The 22,743-nt window shown below is 40.6% G+C and overlaps 1 protein-coding gene across 2 annotated transcripts in view; it reads right to left on the reverse strand.

Annotated features, from left to right (window-relative positions):
* Positions 1-22,743, reverse strand: part of EHF (ETS homologous factor) — a 32,689-nt gene that overhangs the window by 2,997 nt on the left and 6,949 nt on the right. The window contains exons 1-7 of one of the 2 annotated variants that reach the window (XM_085549955.1): positions 15,112-15,141; positions 9,231-9,330; positions 6,323-6,568; positions 5,960-6,019; positions 3,634-3,702; positions 3,479-3,547; positions 519-578 (exon numbers count right to left, since the gene is read on the reverse strand). In XM_085549955.1, coding sequence (XP_085406081.1) covers positions 519-578; positions 3,479-3,547; positions 3,634-3,702; positions 5,960-6,019; positions 6,323-6,568; positions 9,231-9,327 — 601 coding nt within the window. In that variant the 5' untranslated portion in view covers positions 9,328-9,330; positions 15,112-15,141. Of the gene's footprint in view, positions 1-518; positions 579-3,478; positions 3,548-3,633; positions 3,703-5,959; positions 6,020-6,322; positions 6,569-9,230; positions 9,331-15,111; positions 15,142-22,743 lie in introns of those variants that run through there. The other variant, XM_015863598.3, reaches the window with a different exon arrangement.

Consider the following 22,743-nt stretch of genomic DNA (forward strand, 5'->3'; position numbering starts at 1 on the left):
TTCTGCTGTATCAGAAGAAAAGGCAGCTGTAGGAGTAGGGGTGCAGGTTTTTGCTCATGATGCCATACATGAAAAGCTCTGGGAGGAGATGCAGAACTGCATCTCTGGAACTGCTGCACCTGGCATACACGGGCACAGGCACAGCAGGGCCTGTGCACAGACCTTCCTTATTTAGTCCATCACCTCTTTTGTCATTCCTATACTCCTTTTACCAGCTCAGCTAAACACAGGCTGAAGGAAACTGATTTCTGGTTGTTTCCCTCTAGGCTCTAACTGATAAAAACAATTAGAAAAGTGCAAAACTACTGCATCAAAAATAATGTGAGCAAACAGCACCAGAAACAGTCAGATACTTAGAGAATTCAATCAGAGTAACCATCTAACCAGTTCTGCTTTCAAAATGAACTCAGAATGCTCCCTTTTCCTTCCCAATGGGTATCCACTCTTAATGTGTTTCTTTTCCCTCAATCAAACATTATAAACCACAGATGTTATAACCATTATAACCATGGACTTACTGTGTTTCTTGGTGTGTGACTTTGGGGTATGATCTTGTGTTTTTTTCACATCTGAAGAATCTGTAGAGAGGAAAATGAAGCCTATTTGTAAATTTGATTAAAGGTTTTCCATTGACTAGCAGGTTGAAAGAAATAAAACCACAAAAAAGAATGAATATCTCTTTTAAAGATAATCACTTTTCAGAAGGCAATCTAAGGGAGGAGGAAGGGGGAGAGTTTTGTTTTCTGTACTGTATGGTAATCAGCACACTTCACAAAGAGACCATTGATGAATAAAGAATGAACGCAGAGGTAAACATTTGGCTTTTGAAACCTAAATTAGATTAACAAATACCTCACCCCATGCTATGTGTGAGAGAGAGAAAAATAAGAGAATCACGTCTATAAAAGGAGGCCTGAATTGTCCCATTATGTCTTAGTCTTTGCAGAAGCATGTATCTTTGGGGGCTTATTTGTTTCTGAAGAGATGATCTAATGTGAAATGTATGCGCTGGTACTGATGCACAGAACACCTACCTGACTAAAACATAATGAACTGGCACAGCGCAGTTGTTTGGGGGGCAGGGAGCGGGACTGTGCTGGTAGGAGGTTTTGGCAGCTGGACGTGCATATATTGTTCCATGGCTCGAAGCCACAGAAACAAGCAATTTCTCATTGATGGTGCTTTATCACCTGCAGCCAGCCCCAGGAGGAATCGGATTTCTGGCACTAACATTTCTTCAGAAACGAAGAAAAAGAAAAGTTCTGTCTGTTCCTTGCCATCCCCCACCTGGCAGCCTGACTGCATCCTGCTCTGTAGCTCCAAGGTCTCACAAAATCTATGGGACTGTCCCAAGAGTGAGGCCCTCCTCTATTTGCTTTTTGGCCTGCTTCATGCATGAATGCCACAAAGCAAAGCTGAAGGTCCCACGCACGTTTTCCCAGCTTCTATGAATGCAAGATTATCATACTTTTCATGGAAACGGGACATTTGCATTTGCAAATGACTCACAGGAAATATTCATTTGCATGGAAACTTGTTGGATTTGCACAAGCAACTGCAATAACTGGATGTGAAAAGGTAGATGCAAAGCTATTCACGCACTTGCTTTATTCATACATAACTGGATGTGTACCCCAAGCAGGGCAGAGAGGATAAGTCCAACCTCCCCTGTTCTGAGCTGACATAATTACTGTCCTTGACCCCCCAAGCATCAAATGCGCTCTGAGTCATTTTGTCTTCCCACTCTCAAAGAGCAGGAACCAGCCTGAACCTTACTCAGCTTGGGGGAAAAAAGTAAAATGAAGCTTATTTCACTGCCTTTCCTCAAATCACGATTGCCCGATGTTATTAAAAGCCTGTGGGAACACCCAGTGAGGACAACAGGACCAGGCCCTTTATTTGCCCTCATATTTAAATCCTTTCTATTTTAAAATCCCACAATTTGCTCGCAAATGTTTGTTATGCTCTGTTTAGCTGGAGATTTATTTGTGGAGATTCAGTTGCCTTCTGCCTGGCTAGTGATTTACTCTGGATTTCAGCTGTGTACACAGCCTCTTGCTCTGCCTGCCTCTCACATGGAGACCGGTTTCAAACACATCGTGTTGTGAGGCTGGTGCCTGACAGATGAAAAGAGTTACAATGCAGTTTCAACAAAGCTGTCTTGCAAAACTTGTGACAAAAGGTTGCAGGGTATTTGCATATGATTCAGGAATGAGCCATATTCTTTACGGGATATACAAATTTAGTTTTTACAGGAGGCTGTGCCCTTGGCGTGCCACCCTCGCTCTAGGCTCAAGCAGTCAGCGGGTAAACACACCGCGCCAGAAGCTTGACAGGTCTCTGGTCCCACCAGAGCGCTCTGAACTCCTGGCAGCCATCTTAGCAGAGTGGGTGGAGGCAGCGGCAAAAGCAAACAGAATGGGGGTTTTGCTGTTGGTTGGTTGGGTTTTTTTTTTTTCTTTTTAAGATTTGGCGGTTTTCTTTCTCAAGTCAGGTTTTCTTTGTCTTATTAAATTGATTGCCAAGTGTATTCACTTAAGCCACACAACCCAGTAGCAAGCCCAGCAGTGACATAGTGTGTAACCCCAGCAGGGGCACAGTGGGCACTGGGGCAGTCACAGCTCCACAGCGCTCTGCAGAGACAGTGACTGCAAGGCCACATCCCCAACAGCACACCTCCCTCATTACCCCACAGCTTCTACCTATCACCCTCAGGCCTATCTGCCTGAAAGCCTTCTAAGAGGACTGTGCCTTTCCTTCCCCCTTTCTTGCTGCCTCATGACCTCAGATTCCCTTTTCCTTCCAACCTTGCTCTCGCCTCCATCCCGCTGCCTGCAGCAGGACGTGCCCTGCAGAGCACCCTGATGTGTGTGCCCTGCCCACGGGGTTTTGATGGGTGCTGCATTAAATGGGTTTGCTCTTTTTTCTGCCCTTTAGCAGACAGATCATATCTCTCCTGTGGCCTTGTGGAGCTCCAAGAAGGGGTGAAATGGCATGCTGGGCTTGCCTAGAGACAGGCCGGGCAGGGGACAACGGGTCTGTCCTACAGTGCCCAGCGGCTGCCCCCAGCCTGCCCCCAAACCTACTTGACATGAACAACCAGCTCAGTGAGGAACTGCAGCTGCTTCTGGGGAGGAATATGACTATTATTTGCCCACACTTGGCTACCCCACAGAAAAGGAGATGCCTGAGCTGGAACATCTTGTCTCTCTGACACTAACATCTTCTTCCCCTTTGACTCAGTCACTTTAAAAGATATGTGGAGGCAGCAGATTGTTTGATCTTCTTTGTCTTGACAGAGGGAAGAGAGACGCTACGGTAATAATGATAGCTACAAGAGTTGCCAGAATCAGTACTGCTTAGTATAAAACGACTGGAAGCTCAGATTCAATCATGCAGCAGAAGACCACAGAGGCTATTATATGTTGGTAGCTTTGGGAAAAGCAACAATTAACAATAATAATTACAAGTTCCTTACCAGGAGGCTGGTGACTCGGTGTTGTCATGGAGATCTGAGCACGACAGAACGTTTTGCTGTCTAACAGCTCTGGGAATTAAATAGAAAACACTTAATGTCTTCTGACAACAATACAACTACTTCAGAAAAGCATGAAGTATGGTGAAGGTAGTTACCTACTGTACTACCATAGCCACTGTCATACAGGTAGTTGTCTTCTTTCCAGGACACCATTAACGACGGATCTGAAGGTGAAGAGCAACAAGGAAAATCAGATCAACAAAATGACATAAGGATGAATATTGAGCACAGTATGGACAAAGCAGCAAGAAGTACACAAAAGGAACAGTGAAAAGAACTGAAAATTGAAGGGTCTAAGTGGAAAATTACTTCCTTTCTCTCAAATTGTGAATTAGGGTTTCCATACTCAGGCAAACGTACTTGCACAAAGCACTGACTTACAAAATAACGTAGCTGCCTTTTCCCTTTCCTGGCTAAGGCATCATTTATGCCTGCCCTTGAAGGAATTTTCCTATGTCAGAACAGCCCTAATTCTACCCAATCCAGTCCTGAAGTTTCAGCCCCTGGTGATTACGACAGTTCTTTGGTGCCATGGGAATGAAAGTGCTCTCAAATATCTAGTAGAACAAGAGAATGCTTATAATGAGTATTTATTTCTATCATATTGGAACTCGAAAGTCCCCTCTGAGACAGAGCTTCATGTGTAAGCACACGGTGAGAAACATCAAAGCATAACCAGCATGTAAGTCCCCACCCTTAACCCAAAAGCCACTAGTAAGCTTAAAGTGTAATATGACTTAATGACCTTCTGGTCAGGTGGATCAATACATACAGAAGCATTGTCTTTATAAGCTGTACACTGAGCAGAAAATTACAGGAAATTACTCTTTTTACAGTGCATTTTTGAGGTTAGAAGCTTTAAAAACTTATTTTTCTTTTGAACTCAAGCTCAGAAAGGACAAGTTCTGAAGTTCAGATCTGTGTTTTACTTTTTTTTCTTTTTTTTTAATGTTCATATAAATGGGGAAAAGGGGGAAGAGTTATAGCTAAATAATCATGGTTGGCTGAGTTACCATTTATGACATAGGAATTTAGCAGGCATGCTAAGTAATAGCTGCATGTTTGGGCACTCAGAGCTTGTGTTCCTACAATAGCACACACCCTTTGCTTGTTTGGACACCTGATCTGCCCAGTGTTACCTCTGAAAACAGGCCTTAGCCAGCCAGAATGTGGGGAGACAGCTTGTCTTCACATTTCATACTATTTCAGTGCCTACAAGGCAGGCTTTCCCCCTAAACCACCAGCCCATCTCTGCCAGCTCACATGGAGTCCCAGTCTGCACCAGTCCACGCCACCCCACCACATGGCAGAGCGAGGAACACAGTCAGTAGTGGGCTTTGATCTTTCCAGGATGCGTGGCAGAAGTACCCTGCAGAACCCTGTGCATCTCTACTGGAAGGAGAGACTAACATTATACCAGGATCTCATAAATCAAGACTTAGAGAATTACTGTGGTTACTCACAGGGCAAGCATCAAGGCCACTGGATGCATGTCACCCATGCCATGCAGGCATAGGCAGGGAGTGAACTGCCATGCTTGTTTGCTGCAAGGAGAAGGTGAGGAGTGTTCCTGGCTGGGGAGGCTGTGCTCCTCTGGGTTCAATGAATGAACTGGCTGGCAGTATTTGTCAGAGACACCTCACACTATGAGTCTGTACTCCTGCTGCCAGGAGATACTAAAATGTGCCTATTTAATACATCTACAGACAAAGATGCTGGGACCATTGTGTTAGGCAATGTTCAGATACAGACGAAGCTGTCCTGGGAAAGAAATTCACACAATAATTGTGTCGAAAGTGCACTGAGCCAAGCTGAAGTTCTTTCCCCGGAGAAACAAAGCCCTGGCAGGAAAAGCATCTAACTACAAATACAATGGAATAAGAGACTGCTGCAGGAAAAATGCAGACTTAGTCAATCCGAAATACTACTAAGAATTTCAGTTTCATTGAAACTCAAACAAATGCAACATTTTGAATTTTTTTAATCCAATATGTTTGGTTTGGAAATATCTTCACATTTCAAAGCACTAACAGCACTTCATCGCGAAATATTTTTCCTCTTAAGAAAAAAGCCAACAACTTAAAATTCTGTGAATCATTTTGCAGTCTGCTGAATGAAGCAAAGAATGATGTTATCTGTACAGCTGCGCTCTCTGACCACTGTGTACTACAGTAACTCTGCACATTACTGTAGGCCAGTGGTGTTACATTATTATCCCAGCAAAAGTGGCCATATGAGAAGGTATTATGGCGCTACCTGAAGCTTCAAAAAATGACTGACTGATATCTGTGTTATTTCTTTAATTCTGTGTGAAACACTTGACACTGCAATGAATGCTGCTGTGATCTCTCTCTCTCTCTTGGAATGGACAACTTCCCCTTTTTGTCTACACAGAGATAAGTCACCCAAACAATTACTTACCTGTTTGCTCTGTCTTCACAATGACATTATGAGGTTGGTACATGTCACTTCCACACTGACCTGCAAGAAAGCATACGGCAGATAGGACATGTGACAACAAGCACTGAAGAATTAAATATACAGCTCCAAGCACAAGCAGCTACAATTGAGTCAGAGAGCTAATTCTAGAGTGGGATACAAACCCTTCTCCTTGATCCTTCTGCCTTATACATGACATAAGTGATACAGTAATACTGTCAGTTACGCATAAGCAATACAACAGACAAAGCAAATGAGATTGGCCAGGAAGCGGCTCCTGAAGATTCCAAAATTCAGATAAGTGTACATGCATCTCTATCCCCGTATAGCTTACTGTCTACTTACCATTCCATTTTAGGTGCTGAAGGTTACTATAAAGCAGCTGCCCGGCTGTCCCAGCTGCCTGAGTGAACTCCTGCAGGCTCATGCTGCACAGATGTTCCCCATTGATATCAAACTCCTGGAAGGGTATGCAGTTGGCATCCAGTTGGTTGGTATCAAGGAGATGCTGCAGCCACTCCCAGACCTGAAACTTTGTCCAGTACTGAGGATGTATCTCATGCCACTGGGTTCCATAGAAACTGCTGGACACTGGAGAAGAAAATGGATATTAACTGGCTCCATTGAGACCATGGGATTATAGCGAGGATAGAAAAGTTACATAGCTAAATTTCATGTCTTGGAATTCCACAAACTTAGACTCTTTTCAGTCTTTAACACTAGCTCAGTAGCTACTGCTGGAGAAAAACTTTTTTTTTTTTTTAATTTTTTTTACTCAGTTTTCCAATTAAAAATGAAAGATATTACTTTACACCTCTCTTAAGACGTTGAATGAGTAGGAACGAATTCAGTAATGTTGGCTAAATATACCAAAAATTCTTTGGAGTAAGATAAAGTGCAGAAGCACTGTGACAAAGGAGTGTTGATCTGTGCGTGGGAAAAGTGTTCTAGTACATCAGAAAATGATGGAAAAGCCTTGCAAAATCCACATAATGAGCAGTGGAATTTTGTTTGTATAAAGACTGAATATGAATTGTGGAATTCAGCCAATGAACACTAAAAACAAGGCACTCTTAAACTGCTCTAACGTAAAAATCTATCAGTACGGCCTACACTATCGGGACAGAGCTGACCTTCTAACAACTGTACGTTATCTTTGTAGTCTGGTAAGATTTCTAAATAGAATTGTAAAACTTATTTTGAAATTAAGGAAGCTGCCTAATTTTCTTCTTAGGATGTCTGAATCTTTTCTTGGTCAGTCTTTCAAACCACTCTCAGTTGTATGTCACTGCATGACAATAATTTATGTGTACAAATGAAAGTAAACATATGCGGGGACAGGATAATTACACAAGATAAGATGTAAGATATACAAAGGTAGGACTGCCTTGATCCAGCCTCTCAGAAAAGCTAGCAAAAGGAGTTTGGTGCAATTTATTCCTTGGGAAAGGAGGACAGTGGAGAAGGCCAGGCAGAGACAGCGACATGATAAAATGTTCAGAAGAGCAAGAAGGTTCATTTAAGGATGAGAGAACTACAGACTGCAGAGGAGGTTAAATTATGAGAAAAGGAAATACTGCCGTGGCCAGGCTCTGAGTTAGCTCCACTCCAGCACATGGCTTCTCTCATTGGTACCAGTCTGGTCCTTTACAGTCTTCCCCACACAGCTGCAAGAAATACGGGTAACAAGGGGTGGCTAGAAGACCAAACAACAGAGCTGGCACATTTTAGGAAATCATTTCAGCTAGACATCAGGTCTCTTCACTTAAGATACAATGCGCAGTGTGAGCCCATGGGTGAACACAAAATAAGCCCACAGTTACTTAGGTTCCTTTACCAATGTCGGCCAGCAAAGTCTGCGTCAGTGCTTTAGGTTGATGTTGCTCATCCTGCTGTTGAAGGATTAGGGGGATGAGTACAGAAATGACTAAGACTTCGGTATGTTGGCAAGTGAAGGTTTGAAGGAACAAAGAAGTGATCCCTGAAAAGGAGGTTGATTCTTATTCCCATCATTTCAGAAGAGTCAAGAATTTTCATACACTCTCTAATGCAAGTACAAGTCTTCAGTGAGAGGAAGGAGTTAGCATGGTAAATGGACATGAGGAGGTACATAACTGCAGAGGCTGGCCTATGCTCTTAGTTTCCTGTTACTCCAAAAGAGGTGTGAATCCTGAGGATCTCTAAATGGGAAATCCAAATTCATATCTTTATGAGATCATGTGCAAGATCAGTCAAGACTTTTTTCTATAATTCTGTTAGGGAGATTATAGGCAGGTTGGTACATTTACTCAAAGCTCACTTTGGTATTTCTCTGTATTTAGAAATGACAAATAAAAAAAATAAAATAAAAATCAAACACAAGAGTTTCACATTTTACTTTCATTAGAAGTTTTTTGTACCACTCTGCAGATCAGAACAACAACTGCAACATGTTTGCTTAGATTTTAAGGTTCACACATTGATTCTAAAACACTATTTGGGGTGAGAAAAATAAAATTAGATGAAGCACTGCATGGCTATCTATGCATCTGTAACTATGTTTTTATATATATAGAGAGAATGTGTATCTATGCAGCGATATCATCACAAAAATAGTATAATAAATTTCACCCTGTGTGACACCGTGTAAGTTAATTTAGGTACAAAAGTCATCACTAACTCTTAGGCATTAGAAGGCATATATGGAATTAAAGAGACGGTTCTGTGCATAACAAAGAAGTTCTCAGATCACAAGCTACCTAGTGCCCTAACGCCAGTCTAATTAGATAGCTATCTAGTAATCTGAGCTGAAAAAGCAAATACAGTAAAGGAGCGAAAAGACTACTCCCCTGCAAAGCCGGAGGGGTGATTAGTGCTGAAGAGTAATGTCAGTTCAGAGAGGGCATGAGGGGTAAATGTGACAGAGAAAGAATTCCGGACTGAGGAAAGGGAACATTCGACTCTTTCGCTATTTTGAAATTCATTTAAAAAACAAAACAAAAAAAAAAAAAACAAAACACCTGGAGGAGTAACAAAATAAGCCATAAACCAGTCACTTTCGGAAATATAAGTTTTGTGAGTTCAGCTTTTACAAAGAAAATAACAAAGGGAAATTTTCCAACGTGAAGTGAAACTCCAGTAAACCAGTATCACTGAAAAGTAATACTTGTGCATACTTAAGGGTTAAGTAGTCCCTTCCACCCCTGCCTATCCTCTGTCCAATCCCACCAAAAAAACAAAAACACGTAGCTCAGAGCTGTTGAATTCCTCCTACCATTGCACGTGGAATATCCATCTGTCCAGGAAGGCTGCTGGTGGAGTAGGTTGCTGCTGGAATTGATACTCATTCTGCCAGCTCCTTCCAAAATCATGATCTGTAAATGAATCGAACAGCTTGCTTAGTGAGCAGCGTCTAGTCCAAAAGGTAAATGGTAAAAAAAAAAAAAAAAAAAAAAGAATCCACTGAAGGTGAAGTGAGCAAGCCAATTCCATTTGTAGGAGATACAATTGAAATCAAGAACATGTTGCCACAACCCCTTTTCAGCTGCCACAAAATCTCTTTATGATAAACATTACCATGCTTGATTTGCATATGCAAGAAGCAAGTTTCTACAGCTGCCCATCCATAAATGAATAATCCGTAATCAGAAATGAAGCTGAATGAAAAGACAAGGATCCTGACAGAGCAATACAGGAAAACTGCCAAGCTTTGAGAAGCAAAAAACAAAGTTGTCTGGCTTTTTTTTTTTTTTTTTTTAATTTAAAGAGAAATGTGGTTGAAATAGGATTTACTTTTTTCTTTTTCTTTTCTTTCTTTCTTTTTTTTTTTTTTTTTGTTATGTTTTGTTTTGTTTAGGAGAAAGAAAAGACTTTTCAATAACTGCAAATTAAACTATACAAGAACTTATGATAACAACTCATGTTGAGAAACTCTTTCACACAGAGGGACCCACCTGTAAGTGCTACAGGGAGGTAATGTTACAAGGGGTATTTTTTCAGCTGGCTCAGATTCTTTCTGATCCATGTCAGCAGTGTCCCTAACCTGTTCTCAGTTGCAAATAGCACAGATCATACTTTTTGAACTACTGGGAAGTCAAAGATCTCATAAATAAGACAAATGACACAAATTTTCCCTTCTACTTACATCAGCATTAGCATCGTGAGCAAAACTCTTGGTTTTGTTTGTGCAAAATTACTTAGATGGTATTTTACAAAAATGTCACATTTATCACACGTTCAATCATTACAGTGAACATGGACAAAACGCCACAACTACAGGCACTTGCGACTTTCTTATTATCTTTCAGTGGTTTAAAGTGGTAAGTTTATAAATACACATTATAACTACACAGAATGAGCATTCTTTGAGAGTTTAGAAAAGTAACTTTTCTAACTTCTGCAATGGCTTCAGAACAGTGCTCTTATATAAATACACACAGAACAAACTGTTGTTCAAAAACCTTCTAAACCCAAAGCCATAGAGTTTGTAAGAATGAAAATGCTAGAGCTCAGGAGGGCACATGAAAGTAGCTAGACATCGCTTTGAAATTACAGAGAGTCTGAAATAATAAAAATGTACCTGTGAAAGTTAAAAATGATGGTCTTGGCCTTTTCCCCACTGAGGTGAAAGAGGAAACTTCCACTGAGAGCCCTGTCAGACCCCCACAGGCTCATACCAAGAACATTTTTGATAGAAGAAGCCATTAGGAACAGTCGCAGCCTTGGTTTGAAAGAACTGAGTGAAAAAGATCTGGGCTGACACACTCCTCCATCATTTGCAATAAATGATGGCATTCGTAAAAGTTACAAATACGTACATTTTATGGAGAGTCTTTCTTCTCCCTGACTCCACATCTATATACATTTATAAAGGGAGAATGCTGAGATTACTTAAAAATCACAGGGAACAGTCCTTTACAGTATACCATACTTCAGCACCTTTTTTTTTTTTTTTTTTTCCCTGCTACATAAAATGACATAATGCTTTTCACCCTTAATTCTAACAAATCTGTGATTCGGTGATGACTGGTGAAATCTATTTCTTATAGCAGATATGTGATGGTACAAAATGTCAACAATTGAGTGATACTTGTTGTCCCTCTATGGCTAAACTCCGTGGCCAAATAAAAGATACGGGGATATCAGTCAGTAAGCTCATGCAAGTTAGATAAGAAGACATTATTAGCCCTGTGTTAAAGCCAAGCGACTTGGTACTGTGAGGAGGAGAAGGTCAGGAAACACTGAATTTTCTTACACTGATTGTGTTCAGCATAAATATTATTTATCTCACAAACTTGAGATGGATGCTTTTCAGAGATAATGCATGTTTGAAAGTAAACACATACCCACTCTTCTGAGCAGATACAGACTGAAAGATACATCAAATTATTTATTTCCCTGACTCGTTTTTTAATCATCTAAGACTCAATTATGTCCTTAAAATTTTATACAAGTAAAGTATTCATGATAAAAAAACTTATTACAATATCAAATAAAGGTGAGGAAGAACACCAGGTACACTGGGAAAACCATAGAGCTTGAGGATTAACAGAACTCTCCTAGGAACGCAGTATGGTGACTTTGTTTTTAAAAAATGCAGCAGGCATTTAATACTGAATTTCAACCGATAGATCTCAGGTTTTCAGAAGAGACCATTGAGGATTCACATATACTCTGTTATGTCATTTTAAGCAGTTTCTACGGTTTACGGAATTCTACACAATTTTAATGCCTGATACTTGTGCAAATATAAACGTGTCTGGGAAAATGTATGCTTATGGTCTGAAATATTTTCTACGTTCAAGGCTCTGCATATCTTTTCTCAGAAAACTCTACTCACATAAATTCTCGTTTTATTTTCTTTGTAACCAATCAGCTGAATTTCCAAACTAAAAGACACTTTGACACTTCGGTTCAATGACAAATCTATAGAAAGTTAAATAAACCAAAAATTAAGTCTTGCATAGTTTCCAGCATTAAGCAGAACACATTAAAGCACTGAGTAGAAGCACTCTAATAAGCCTTCTCCGTAGCTCCTGATTACTTACATGCTCCCTTGTAATCTTATTCCCCTGTCATAGTCTAGCAGATAATTGCTCTTCACAGTATTCCTTACAACATTAATAGTATTTTCAGACAATGTATGTGGAACTTACTTTGCAAATTTATCAGTCAGTACATCCTCTTTCTGAAAGCTATACAAGTTATTTCAAACAAAATAACCCACATCACTTGTGGGAACAACTGTTCACAAGAAGAAATCATGATACAACAATAACCACTGGCACAGGACTAGATTCTGCTTTAACTCAAACTTTCCCAAAGTTATGGGTATTAATCAAGGTGCTGGGTTGAGTTTTTCTGTGACTTGAAAATTGTCGTGTCGCCTTCTGTACCTTAATGCAAGAGCACTCCTAATTTGGAAGTGACTTGTAGCACTTTATTCAGGGTGAATACAAAGTCCCACTAACGTAACTTCATGAATTCACTTTGCTAACATAACTAACATGAAGTGTGCACATCATGCTCAATAACATTTTCCCTATAAAAACAAAATTGTGATTTTCTTTGTTTCATCCAGTATATGCCTTTCTTTGATACAAGTTCATGACAGATTTATGCTTAGAGCAGTGTCTCATCCCTTACTTGGAAAGATTTCGAGTCAGGATATTGGAACGGGCGTGCTCTTCATTAGTTTGGGGCCAAATCCTCAAGTCTCCCTTGTGTACAGACAAACCTGGTTAAAGGGTGTGAAGCCTCAAGGGAAAGGACACATAATATGTTCAGTTTTCTTTTAATCGTATGCCATATATCAAAGTGAACGGTGGAACTAATGAAGCCTGGTTTCCTATGAATGTGTATCTTGTGGTTAGATTCTCGAGTGTCTAGTAAGATGTGAGCACTGATTGAAGTTTTTCCCACGGTTGGGGCATTCATAATATCTCGTTGTCTTCAAGCAGTGAGCTCAAGCTTCACTCCTTTCAGACACGGTATTAATAGATTTTTCTCTATTTGGCAGCCTGTTTCATTAATCCTATAAGAACTTCATATCTTTGAGACTCCTACCCCATATCAAATTTAATTAAAATTGGCAATGGGACTCAAAGGTTGTTACAGGCCACTTGCAAAAGCCAAGGTACAGACAAAATAACCACAAAAGCCTCATTTCCTCAGGAAACCATGATAAAAGGGGATTCTAACTAAGATGAGATTTCAAAAAACAATATAAAAATCTTAGGATGTGTCGCAGTATGGAATAAGAAGTGGTATATTATGAATGAAAACACACATGAAATGTTCTGCATGTCTATACATATATGTATGTATATACACATTTTTAAACACATACACCCTTGTGTGCACACTGCAGATATCTATACACACATTCCTAGTTTTTCCACTAAAGATGTGACACCTTTGAATTATAAACTTAAAACACAACCAGGAACACGGCACAGTTATAAGAGGAATCAAACAATGCTCTACTCAATCAACAAGGTTAAATATAGTTGTGCACTGGTGCTAAGCAACATTCTTTTCAGAGAGAGTCCTACTAGAGGGCATGAGCGCACTCAGAAAATAAAATTTAAAAAAGCTATTTAATCTACATTCAATATATCAGATGGTACTCAAAACCCAAAGCCTGAAGGCCTCTCTTAATGAAGCTCTCACTGGAGTCAGGAGGAGCTCAGACCAAGCCACAGCCTGACCACTTTGCAGTGACCAGAGTTCAGTTGTTCTGGTCCTCTCATCTGTCCTAGCTGCCTGACTAATCTGAGGGCATGGTGGTACCAGAAAAAGCCATGGCTTGGCAAAGGGAGCAAACCCTGCTTTGCAAAAAAACATATTTACAAATCCTTGAACCTTGAACAGTGTATAGTGCACTCTATGGAAATTATTTTATTGCACTACAGGTGTTCTCTGAAAGTAAATTACTCTGATCCCCGTTTCCACATTCACTCCAATGAGCCTTAACAGCCAAATAATGGATTTCTCCTTTCTTTGAACTCAAATCTTTCAAGAACACTGTGTATTAAATGGCAGGAAAACGCTGAACTCAACATGAAAGGAGAATGAGCAATGCAGAGAAAATGAGTGAATCCCAAAGAACTCCAACCACAGTGATTGCACTGACATTGATTTGTACAATTGCTTACATTACAACACTGAACTGAACTAAGGGTCTCATTAATTACAAATATGAGGGGGTGTGGAGCCCATAGGGGAAAAAAGTGTATAGCTTTCTGGTTTGTAATACGTACTCTATGCAAAAGACTAAAAAAATATCTAAGGCAAAACTGACTGGAACTATTAAACTATGACTCCACCCGTAAGCTATGCAAAGTCTAAAAGTGACTTCTAGCTGAGACAAGCTCCGTGCAGCTCCTCCTGGCGTGTCCAAAAGGGTGGATCTCTTTTGGCGCATTTATCTATGGGATCCTTCCCCATATTTCCCCTTTTACCATCGTGGCTGAACTTCAAATATAGATTTCACCTGGGCCTATTTTCTTTGAAGTATGTTATGTACACAGTGAAGACACAATCCCTGCTTTTCAGGGCTTGGAGTTTATGGAACAAGTATCTACAGAGTATGTTAAATATTTTATACCATTACTGTGTCTTGGATTGCAGTCAAGCAGTTAAACAGCAATCTAAAATAAATGATGCTAGATAATAACTGCAGCTGCAGAGGATCAGATTCTGGATTTTAAGCTTTTTCTTGAAACCTCAAAAGATGGCAACAGGCTGAGTTTTCAAGACATCAGAAACAAAGGAGATGCACAACAAAGCAGGTGGACCTGCTTTACACATACGGTTATTACAGAAACACAACTGCATTGTACTTGAAATGTGTATGATCAATTAGCTGCTTTGCATTCCAACCACCTATTTTACATCTCCAGTAGCAGGCACAAACTGAATACATGAATGTTGACAGCCTGTTTGTACGTTACCATGAGCTTTCAGTCTTCTGCTTTTTTCTCTCATTTAACGTGCATTACTACCACAGCACCAGAGTTTAATTCTGAACCACTGCGCATATAAATACAGTTATGGATGACCCTAAGAGTGCCTTACCGTCTATTTTACAGAGTTTCACATTCAACCAGTCTATGCCAAAATCCCAGGCAAGATATAACCCTGTCAGAGCTCACCGTGATCTTTTCCTGTTAGGATCTCTCCTGACCATGCAGATCCACATACAGCAAGCTGATTACCAGCAGGGATCCATTTCACAACGCAAAGCTCAGCTGAGTGCCACCTCATTGTGACCTGCAAGTTACTGTACCAATGATAGCCCATGCAGCTTGGCCTTGCTGATATAATCACCACTTATGTCGGTACAAACATAACTTAATGGAAAAAAAGAAAAAAGGTTTCCCAATTCTTTGAAAGCTGTTAAGAAAGTTACTATGAAGTAACACTATGATTAGACTCGGTTTTTGTTATATAGCATACACAGTGTTCGATGCATTTCATTTTGAGTCCATTGCACGTACCCTTAGGCCACAGCAACAAAACACGTTTAATGAATCATGATGCAAGTGTAAAGTTCAACTACTCATTTTTATAAGAAAATGTTCTAAATAATCCCCATACTCTTTGTATTCAAGAATCTGGTTTGGAGCTTTGGGGCCCATGTTTTTCTTTCTTCTGAACTGCACATTCCTATGCTTCTACATTTCTGGTGTACACAGCTGTGGTTCATATGCATAAAACCACCTTCGCATGTGCAAAACTAGCTCTTGGTAAGCTTTCAGAGACTATATTGAGACCTTGATCATTTACTGTTGTGGGCTTTTGGAAAGGAAGAGTTGGGTTTATTCTTTTGTTTTCTTTGAACCTTGTTATTAAACGTATACATGAAGGTAAACTGAAAGACTAGAAAAAGGAAGATGAATAGAAAAGGAGCTTTTAGCATTTACCTGTGTTGCAGATAGGATCGCAATAAACAAAGTCAAATAAAGCTTGGTTGGAATCTTTTATTACTAAAGATCTGATTTTCATGATGCACTACAAGGCAACTGTTGTAAGAGATATGCGGTGGTTGTTTTAACATGTTCATATGGATGCTTCAAAATCTTGCATATATATTTTAACCAAAGAGAAGCTTGAGTAGAAAAGCTAGGATCTAGATCTGTATCTGAGCTACCCCTCTGCTCCAGGGTTTGGTTCTTATCTCTCTTTTAACGATGTAATTTAAAGACAAAACCATAGTTCAGTTTCCTTTCTGAGTGAGAACAAAGTTCACCTTACGAATGCAAAAAATGAAAATGTATTTGATTGTATGCAAAGTCTCACAGGGTATTTTTCCTCTGTCCCCCTTTTTGCTTTCTTCTCACCCCCCCCCCCCAACACACACACAGCCCATAGTCCACAATCTTCATATGAACCAGCTTCAGTTTTCAAGGTACTACTTAGTATAATGAAAATAAAAGAGAGAATTTCAACAGGGGTTTTGTTTGTTTGTTTTTCTAAATCAGAAACAAACAGAAAGCCAACTACAATCACACAGTCCTCAAGGCACAGATGTGCCTGACACTGCTAACTGCCAATCATAGGCACTTTATCCACACTTATGCTACCCTAGCAAAGGAAACAGCAAACCTGCCTCTCATCAAGGATCCAGTGCTGGGATCCATGCTTCCTCTTCACATCACAGCCTAGACGTACATCTTTGCCATGCCTCTAGTTTTTTTGAGTAAGAAAGAAAATAGCACAGTTGATTTTGCTGTCAGAAAGCTTGTTCTTTTCATGCAGAAGGTCCTTTCACAGACTTGCATATAAGTGTTAGTCACATGGCTAAATTAAAAGCAAGCCAAGAAAAGGTTCTATATTTTGTGATAAATGCTCATGTCAATTTCGCATGATCATAAACTTAGAATTTTTTGAATACATAGACATGTCTGCAAATAACTGGTAAGAAAAGTAGGATTTTTGTTGCTGTTCTTTGGAGGTGGCTTCGACCGGCATGTAGCACTCCCTTTATTGCTGTCTGCATCACCTCAGCAAGTTCATGATAATTTGGGCCAGCCATTTTTTCCTGAGTATTTAGAAGTCATTTGCAATAGATTCATCAGTCTTGCCTCAGGGGTACAGAGTCTTGGAAAACACAATAATGGGAAAAACTGCCTTTGCTCTTTATTCTTCTTTCAGCACTTAATACCACACCTCATGGAACAACTCCACACCTTCTTTCATGTCCTTCCTATCTCTCCAGTACATCCTTCCTCTAACCAGGAGCCAGCTCATCTTCCTAATCTCCTTTTACTAAACAACTTTCTTTTGCTTACAATACACTAAATATACAAATGGCCAAAAAGCACTCTAGATGCCCCTGTAGCTTGACAAACTACCCGCCTATAATTAAGCAAGAACCTCATAAGCTAACAAAATACTACCATCGTGTTCTAACACCTTCTCCTTTCCCCTTGGCTCTGGTTCCACAACCACTTCCCTCCACCTTTCACGACAGCTTCTCTTTGCACTGCCTTGTAGACTGAGCCTGTGTTGGGGGATCTGCTTTCTATTCTGCTAACATAGACTATGTAACTGATCAGTTACTAGCAAATAAACAGAAAAATTGTGGCTTCGTTCATGTTTAGCTCTTTTTAGGTGCTGAAACACAACATAACAGCTAGTCTGATACATAAAGTCCAACATACGCTGCAGCAGCAGCCAGTTTCTCATGGAGAAGTATACTTTAACCACTGCCAGCACCAGAACTTCTCTTTTTTTTTTATGGGACTAGTCTGGTTTCAGTAGTAACAACCACTAATTTGCCTACTTCCAAAATAAAAAGATCCTTTTTCCTGTTCTTTAAAAAAAGATCCCGTTTAAAAAAAAAAAAAAAACACAAAAACCTCAGTTTCAGATATTATGCTTTTACAAAGAGCAACTGCTTGGAAATTACAGGCTTCTTTGGGGCTAGTTTCTGTGTGAGGACCAGACAGAATAAGGAACATGACTCAGGCACCATAAAAGGGAAGGTGTCCTGCGGGTCCCTGCGATCAGCCTCTGTTATCTGGGAAGGAGGGAGAAGGCAGAGACCTCCCTGGCAGGGATGGCAGTCCCACAGACAAGGGCACAGTGAGCCCTAGGCATGATTTAGCTGAGAACAGCTGAACCTTCTTATGCCTATGCTGTCAGTACCCCACTCGGGACACCCAGCTAACACAGCCTAGAGATTATTCTGTATTAACATTCTTCCAGTGTGGTGCCAGGTGGTTCTATGGACAAGAATAAGCCTGGAATACCTTCTCACTTAAAGTCCACTTTGGAAAATTTCTTGCTTTTAAGAACAGAGATAAAATCTTCAATATAAATTTTGTCCACTTAAGATTTCATACTTAAAAGCCTTACTTATGATTAACATACAAATTTTCTCATGGAGACTACTGTTCTTTTGTTTGTTTGTTTTACATGAATTAATTCAGTTGACAAACTGATAGCATTTGCTCACTAAATACACGAAAGGCACAGCTAAGAGTTAGCTAGGATAGAGAAGCCGAGAGTTGAGAGCAAAGTGTCCTATTTTAAGGTCCAAGCACAGGCTGTTAGAGGTCTAAGCCAGTCAGCAGCAGCATATGCACCTGTATTTCAACCTACTGGCTGCCCAGCCTGATGTGAGCACTCTTCTACTGTCACAAAAGCAGAGGGGTATTTCAAGGAAGAAACATAACAGGGGTAGTAGAGGGCTTATAATGGGAAGGATCATGAGTTGCAGTTGATAAGAGAGGGTTTGTACAGCTGACTATTAACTCCTATGCTTGAGTCAGATACTCCCCATGGACAGGCTGAGGAATATCAGTCCCATCAGAATGACAGTAGCTCCAGCCAATACACCTGCTTCTCCAGTACTTCTTTCTAGACTATGAAATATCACAAGGTGGGCAGGTGTTTGTGCAGGAAAGCATGCCTGAGTGGCAGCTATCAGTGAAACAGTTCAGTGGTGCTCACCAACCATTACTTTGACTGCCATTTAGTCTTGTGTAGTTGTGTGCTCAGCAAGCACTTTTATTTGGAGCTCTTCTGTCTCTTTCATATTTCTTCATCCTGTATTTACTGTGTTAAGAATAAGAGGTTGTGCCCTAGCATTCCATTCAGTCACATGCCCCTGACCCCACACGGCCCAAACTTCAGAGAAGCCCAATGCCTCCCAGAGCTGCACAGTGCTGGAACACAAGAGCTCATTCCTGCTTTCTGCCTTCATTAAAAGCAGCCAGAAAACAGAGGGAGCAAAGTTTTCATGCTCTAACAGCCACCTTCTACAGGTAAAGCAACGAGGAGCTGTGGAAAACATCTTCCTGCTTTTTTAAAAGCCCAGAGCAGCTTCCTCTCTCTCCTAGCCACGATTAGAGGAGCAATATTTCATAGTGCCTCTCCTCAGCTGGCACAGTGAGAGCTGCCCATCCTGTTTCCATTGATTTCTCCAGTGGTTGCATTAAACAATACAATGGAGTATTTATGTGCCTGTGTTGGGAGCAGGTTGTTAAGTAAAACCCACCGTAAATAGAGCCGTTAATTCAGTTGCTGGCATGGCCCTCTGTTATCTCCTCAATACCTCCCAGAGGGTATTAGCCTTACCCTTTAGTTTGAGTTGGCAGCGGGGTTATTTTTTTGCACCTGCTGCTTTACTCCGATAACAACACAGGTCAGCTTTGATTTGTTGGAATATAAACAAAAGAGCAAAGCCAGGCATCTGCCTCAACAGCCTTGGCCGGTTTGACGATACAGCTTTTCCCATTGGGTTCTGCACAAATGTACTCTTTCGATTCTTATGTGAACTCTCTCCTGCTTCATAAATAGTCCTTTGCTACAGAACAGACTGGTATCAGGAGGACGCCTCAACACTGTACTTTTCCATTGACTGAAATCCCAACAGGGCAAAGTAACACCCTCTTCTAAGACTGGCATCAAAAGAGGCGTTGCACAAAATACGCAAAGCAAAATCAGCTGAAAAAGCAGTGGTTTGAAAGTAAGCAGGAGAAAGCAGAAAATTGACTGTAAGGGGCAGAGGACCCTTGGTGAGAGAGAAAGAAAACCTGGAACATTGGGAAGGTTTGCTTATCCCTGTGCACGTACGCACACTCCACTTCTCCAGCTGCTATTTACCAAAATAAATTAATAAATGAAATTCACAAGAAGCAGGCACTCAGCTAGGAATGGGCTGGTTTTAAGGTCTTCTGAAAACCAAGCCTGCAGGGCTCATCATCTGTAAAAGCATTCATCTATAGCTATAGCAGAAGCACACGCACAAAAAGAATCCACAAACAGGGTAGTAAATAGCACAAAGCACAGAAGTGATGGAAGGAACTGGTATTGCCTCCTTATGACAAGTAGGAACATTGAGACAGAGCCGAAGTGACTTGCTAAAGTCTTATAAGAAGTCAGTGAACGAGTCAGCCCCACTCATATCCTCCAGTGCAAGCTCCATTACATCATGTTTCCAGCAAAAAATTTCAACATACAGATGAGTTAGGATGATCATAGGCTTTTTTGCTAGGGCAAAGAGAAGACTTAAAATAAGGGAAACAATTTTCTGTCGAAAAGAAATCTGTTCAGATGGAAGCAAGTCTCCTCTATGCATCATAGTTATTATGCGCCTAGTAGAGATTTGAATGTTAACTTAGTCAAACAATTAAATCTACACTTGGAATATTAAATCAAAAAAGCTGCCCTTGACCTACGTATGATCCTGAAAAAGAGCTAGAAATTCCTGAGTAGAGCTGGCTGAAATTCAAAATCCCTGTTCTGTGGAACTGTGGCTATTTCAAGGTGTTGTATTTTTCTTCCTTTTGAATCACCATGAACTTTAAAAAGCAAGTTTCCTGTCAGCAAAGAGGGAGGATCCCCATCCCTATGAGCTGGCAAGTAAAAACCTATATTCAAGCTGTTCAAGAAACAAAAGCGCAACTCAGCCTGTTATGCAAAACTGTTTGTAGAAGACAGCAAATGTCCAAAGCCACACCACGATATCACTGCAGCAGACAGTAATGTCACTGCAGGGCAGCTCCACTGGAGGCTATCCCCTGTCTACCATGCCCATGTGGGCACCTGGAGACCTCTCAGGGTTTTGCCACTGTGATTGTGGGGCACATTCTCTGCAATTACCAGATCTGACATCTCAAACACAAGCTGTGATGTGGAGCTTGCGATCCCGGTCTTGCTCTTCCACCCAGTGCTGGAATATCACTACCTCCTTATTTCTTTTCTTTCCATTTTCTTTCTTTTTACTCTTTTACTTTTGCATTCTATTTGATCAGACTGGCTGACATGGCTAATGAAGCTTCTTCTTGGAGACCACGAAAGGCCTATAGCCAGTGAGACAGACAAAAACAGCATCTCCAGCTCTCTATCCATGGCACAAAAATGCCAGATCCTCCAGCAGCTGTGTGCTGGGCTGAAGGACAGAGACTGAAGGAGTCAGAAGCAAGGAGAAAAGCTCCGTTCTGTCTCCGTTCCATCAGTCCTTTTTGTTCCCCTCTGTCTGTATTTCATTTAGTCCTTGAGCTAGCTGAAACAGTTTCCACCCAGAAAACCAATGAATATATTTCAAGGTTCTTTCAAACAACTATTTTCTTCTAAAGGAAGCTCACTACCACCAAACTACCAACTTTAACATTTTTAATACCATCTAAGCTATACCAACTAGAATATTTTAGGAAGGGGGAGTCAGCAGAGATCCTTATATATCCTTTCTCGTATCCTTATAAAAGCTGTTTCCAGGTTTTTCAATATCAAAGATGCATTGTATCATAAGGCAGGCTAACACTCTGGTGCTAAATTTGTACAAACCTCATTAGCTTTTCACATAATATTAGCATCAATTGTTAACACCGAGTCTCACATAGGTAGCTCATGCTTGGGCTGTTGGCACAAGCAGCCCCTCACTCACTGCAGGACAGCACGAGTCACCCATTTCTGCCCGCCGACAAAATACACCGAACACAAGTTACTTTACATTTTAAAGGATTAAATGAAGGAATTATTCAGACTATTGGACAAAACTGGCTGAATATAAGGCAAATATTTGAATATCTACTTTTTAAAGTTGGGCAAGAAAGCCCATGCAGGAGATAAGGGATGTGCATGTGCACGTACTTTGTGCAGCATGTCTGAGTGTATGCCTATCGGGAGTGGCTGCAGACAGACTGAGAAAGATTTGCTGGATTGACTACAATTTGACTATCATCCAAAAACATTTAATCATTTGAGATTTTAAAGGAGGAAGATAAGTTTCTACCTGTTCTCGCACAGTATTAGAGCTCCATCAAAAGTCTTAGGGAGTGTAAAGATATCTACCAGTCCCTAAATGAAGGAAAATCTGTATCTGCTTCACTTTGTATATCACACTTTTGATAAGTCTCTAGGGATATCTCCTTCGTCTAATCACCTATTAAATCAGTCTTCTAAAACCTTTTTCATCTTACTCTGTCGGGGCAGTTGCCTGAGAACATTATGAGTGCAATCTGCTTCACATGAGTGGAGTGGCAGATCCCACTGCAAAAGAGATGAGAACAGCACCTTTAGTGTGTCAGAATTTGACTCCCTGATAAAGCCCCTTCGTGGCCATGCCAATCTATGAGACAGTTGCTTAACCAAGCATACTTTAAAAGTGCATCATCAAGATGCACGCTTCTACATTGTTGTGCAATAGTAATTACAAGTTTCAGTAAAAACCATTAAGAAAATTTGGGGGTAATCACTATATTGTGCATTCAGTCTCAATCCTGACCATAGCATCTCAGGCAGTTTTACACAAGATCATTAATAATAGAACAATA

This window comes from Coturnix japonica, chromosome 5 (genome assembly GCF_054131305.1).
Source record: "Coturnix japonica strain WE chromosome 5, WE-NBRP24, whole genome shotgun sequence".
In the NCBI taxonomy this organism is placed as follows: domain Eukaryota; kingdom Metazoa; phylum Chordata; class Aves; order Galliformes; family Phasianidae; genus Coturnix; species Coturnix japonica.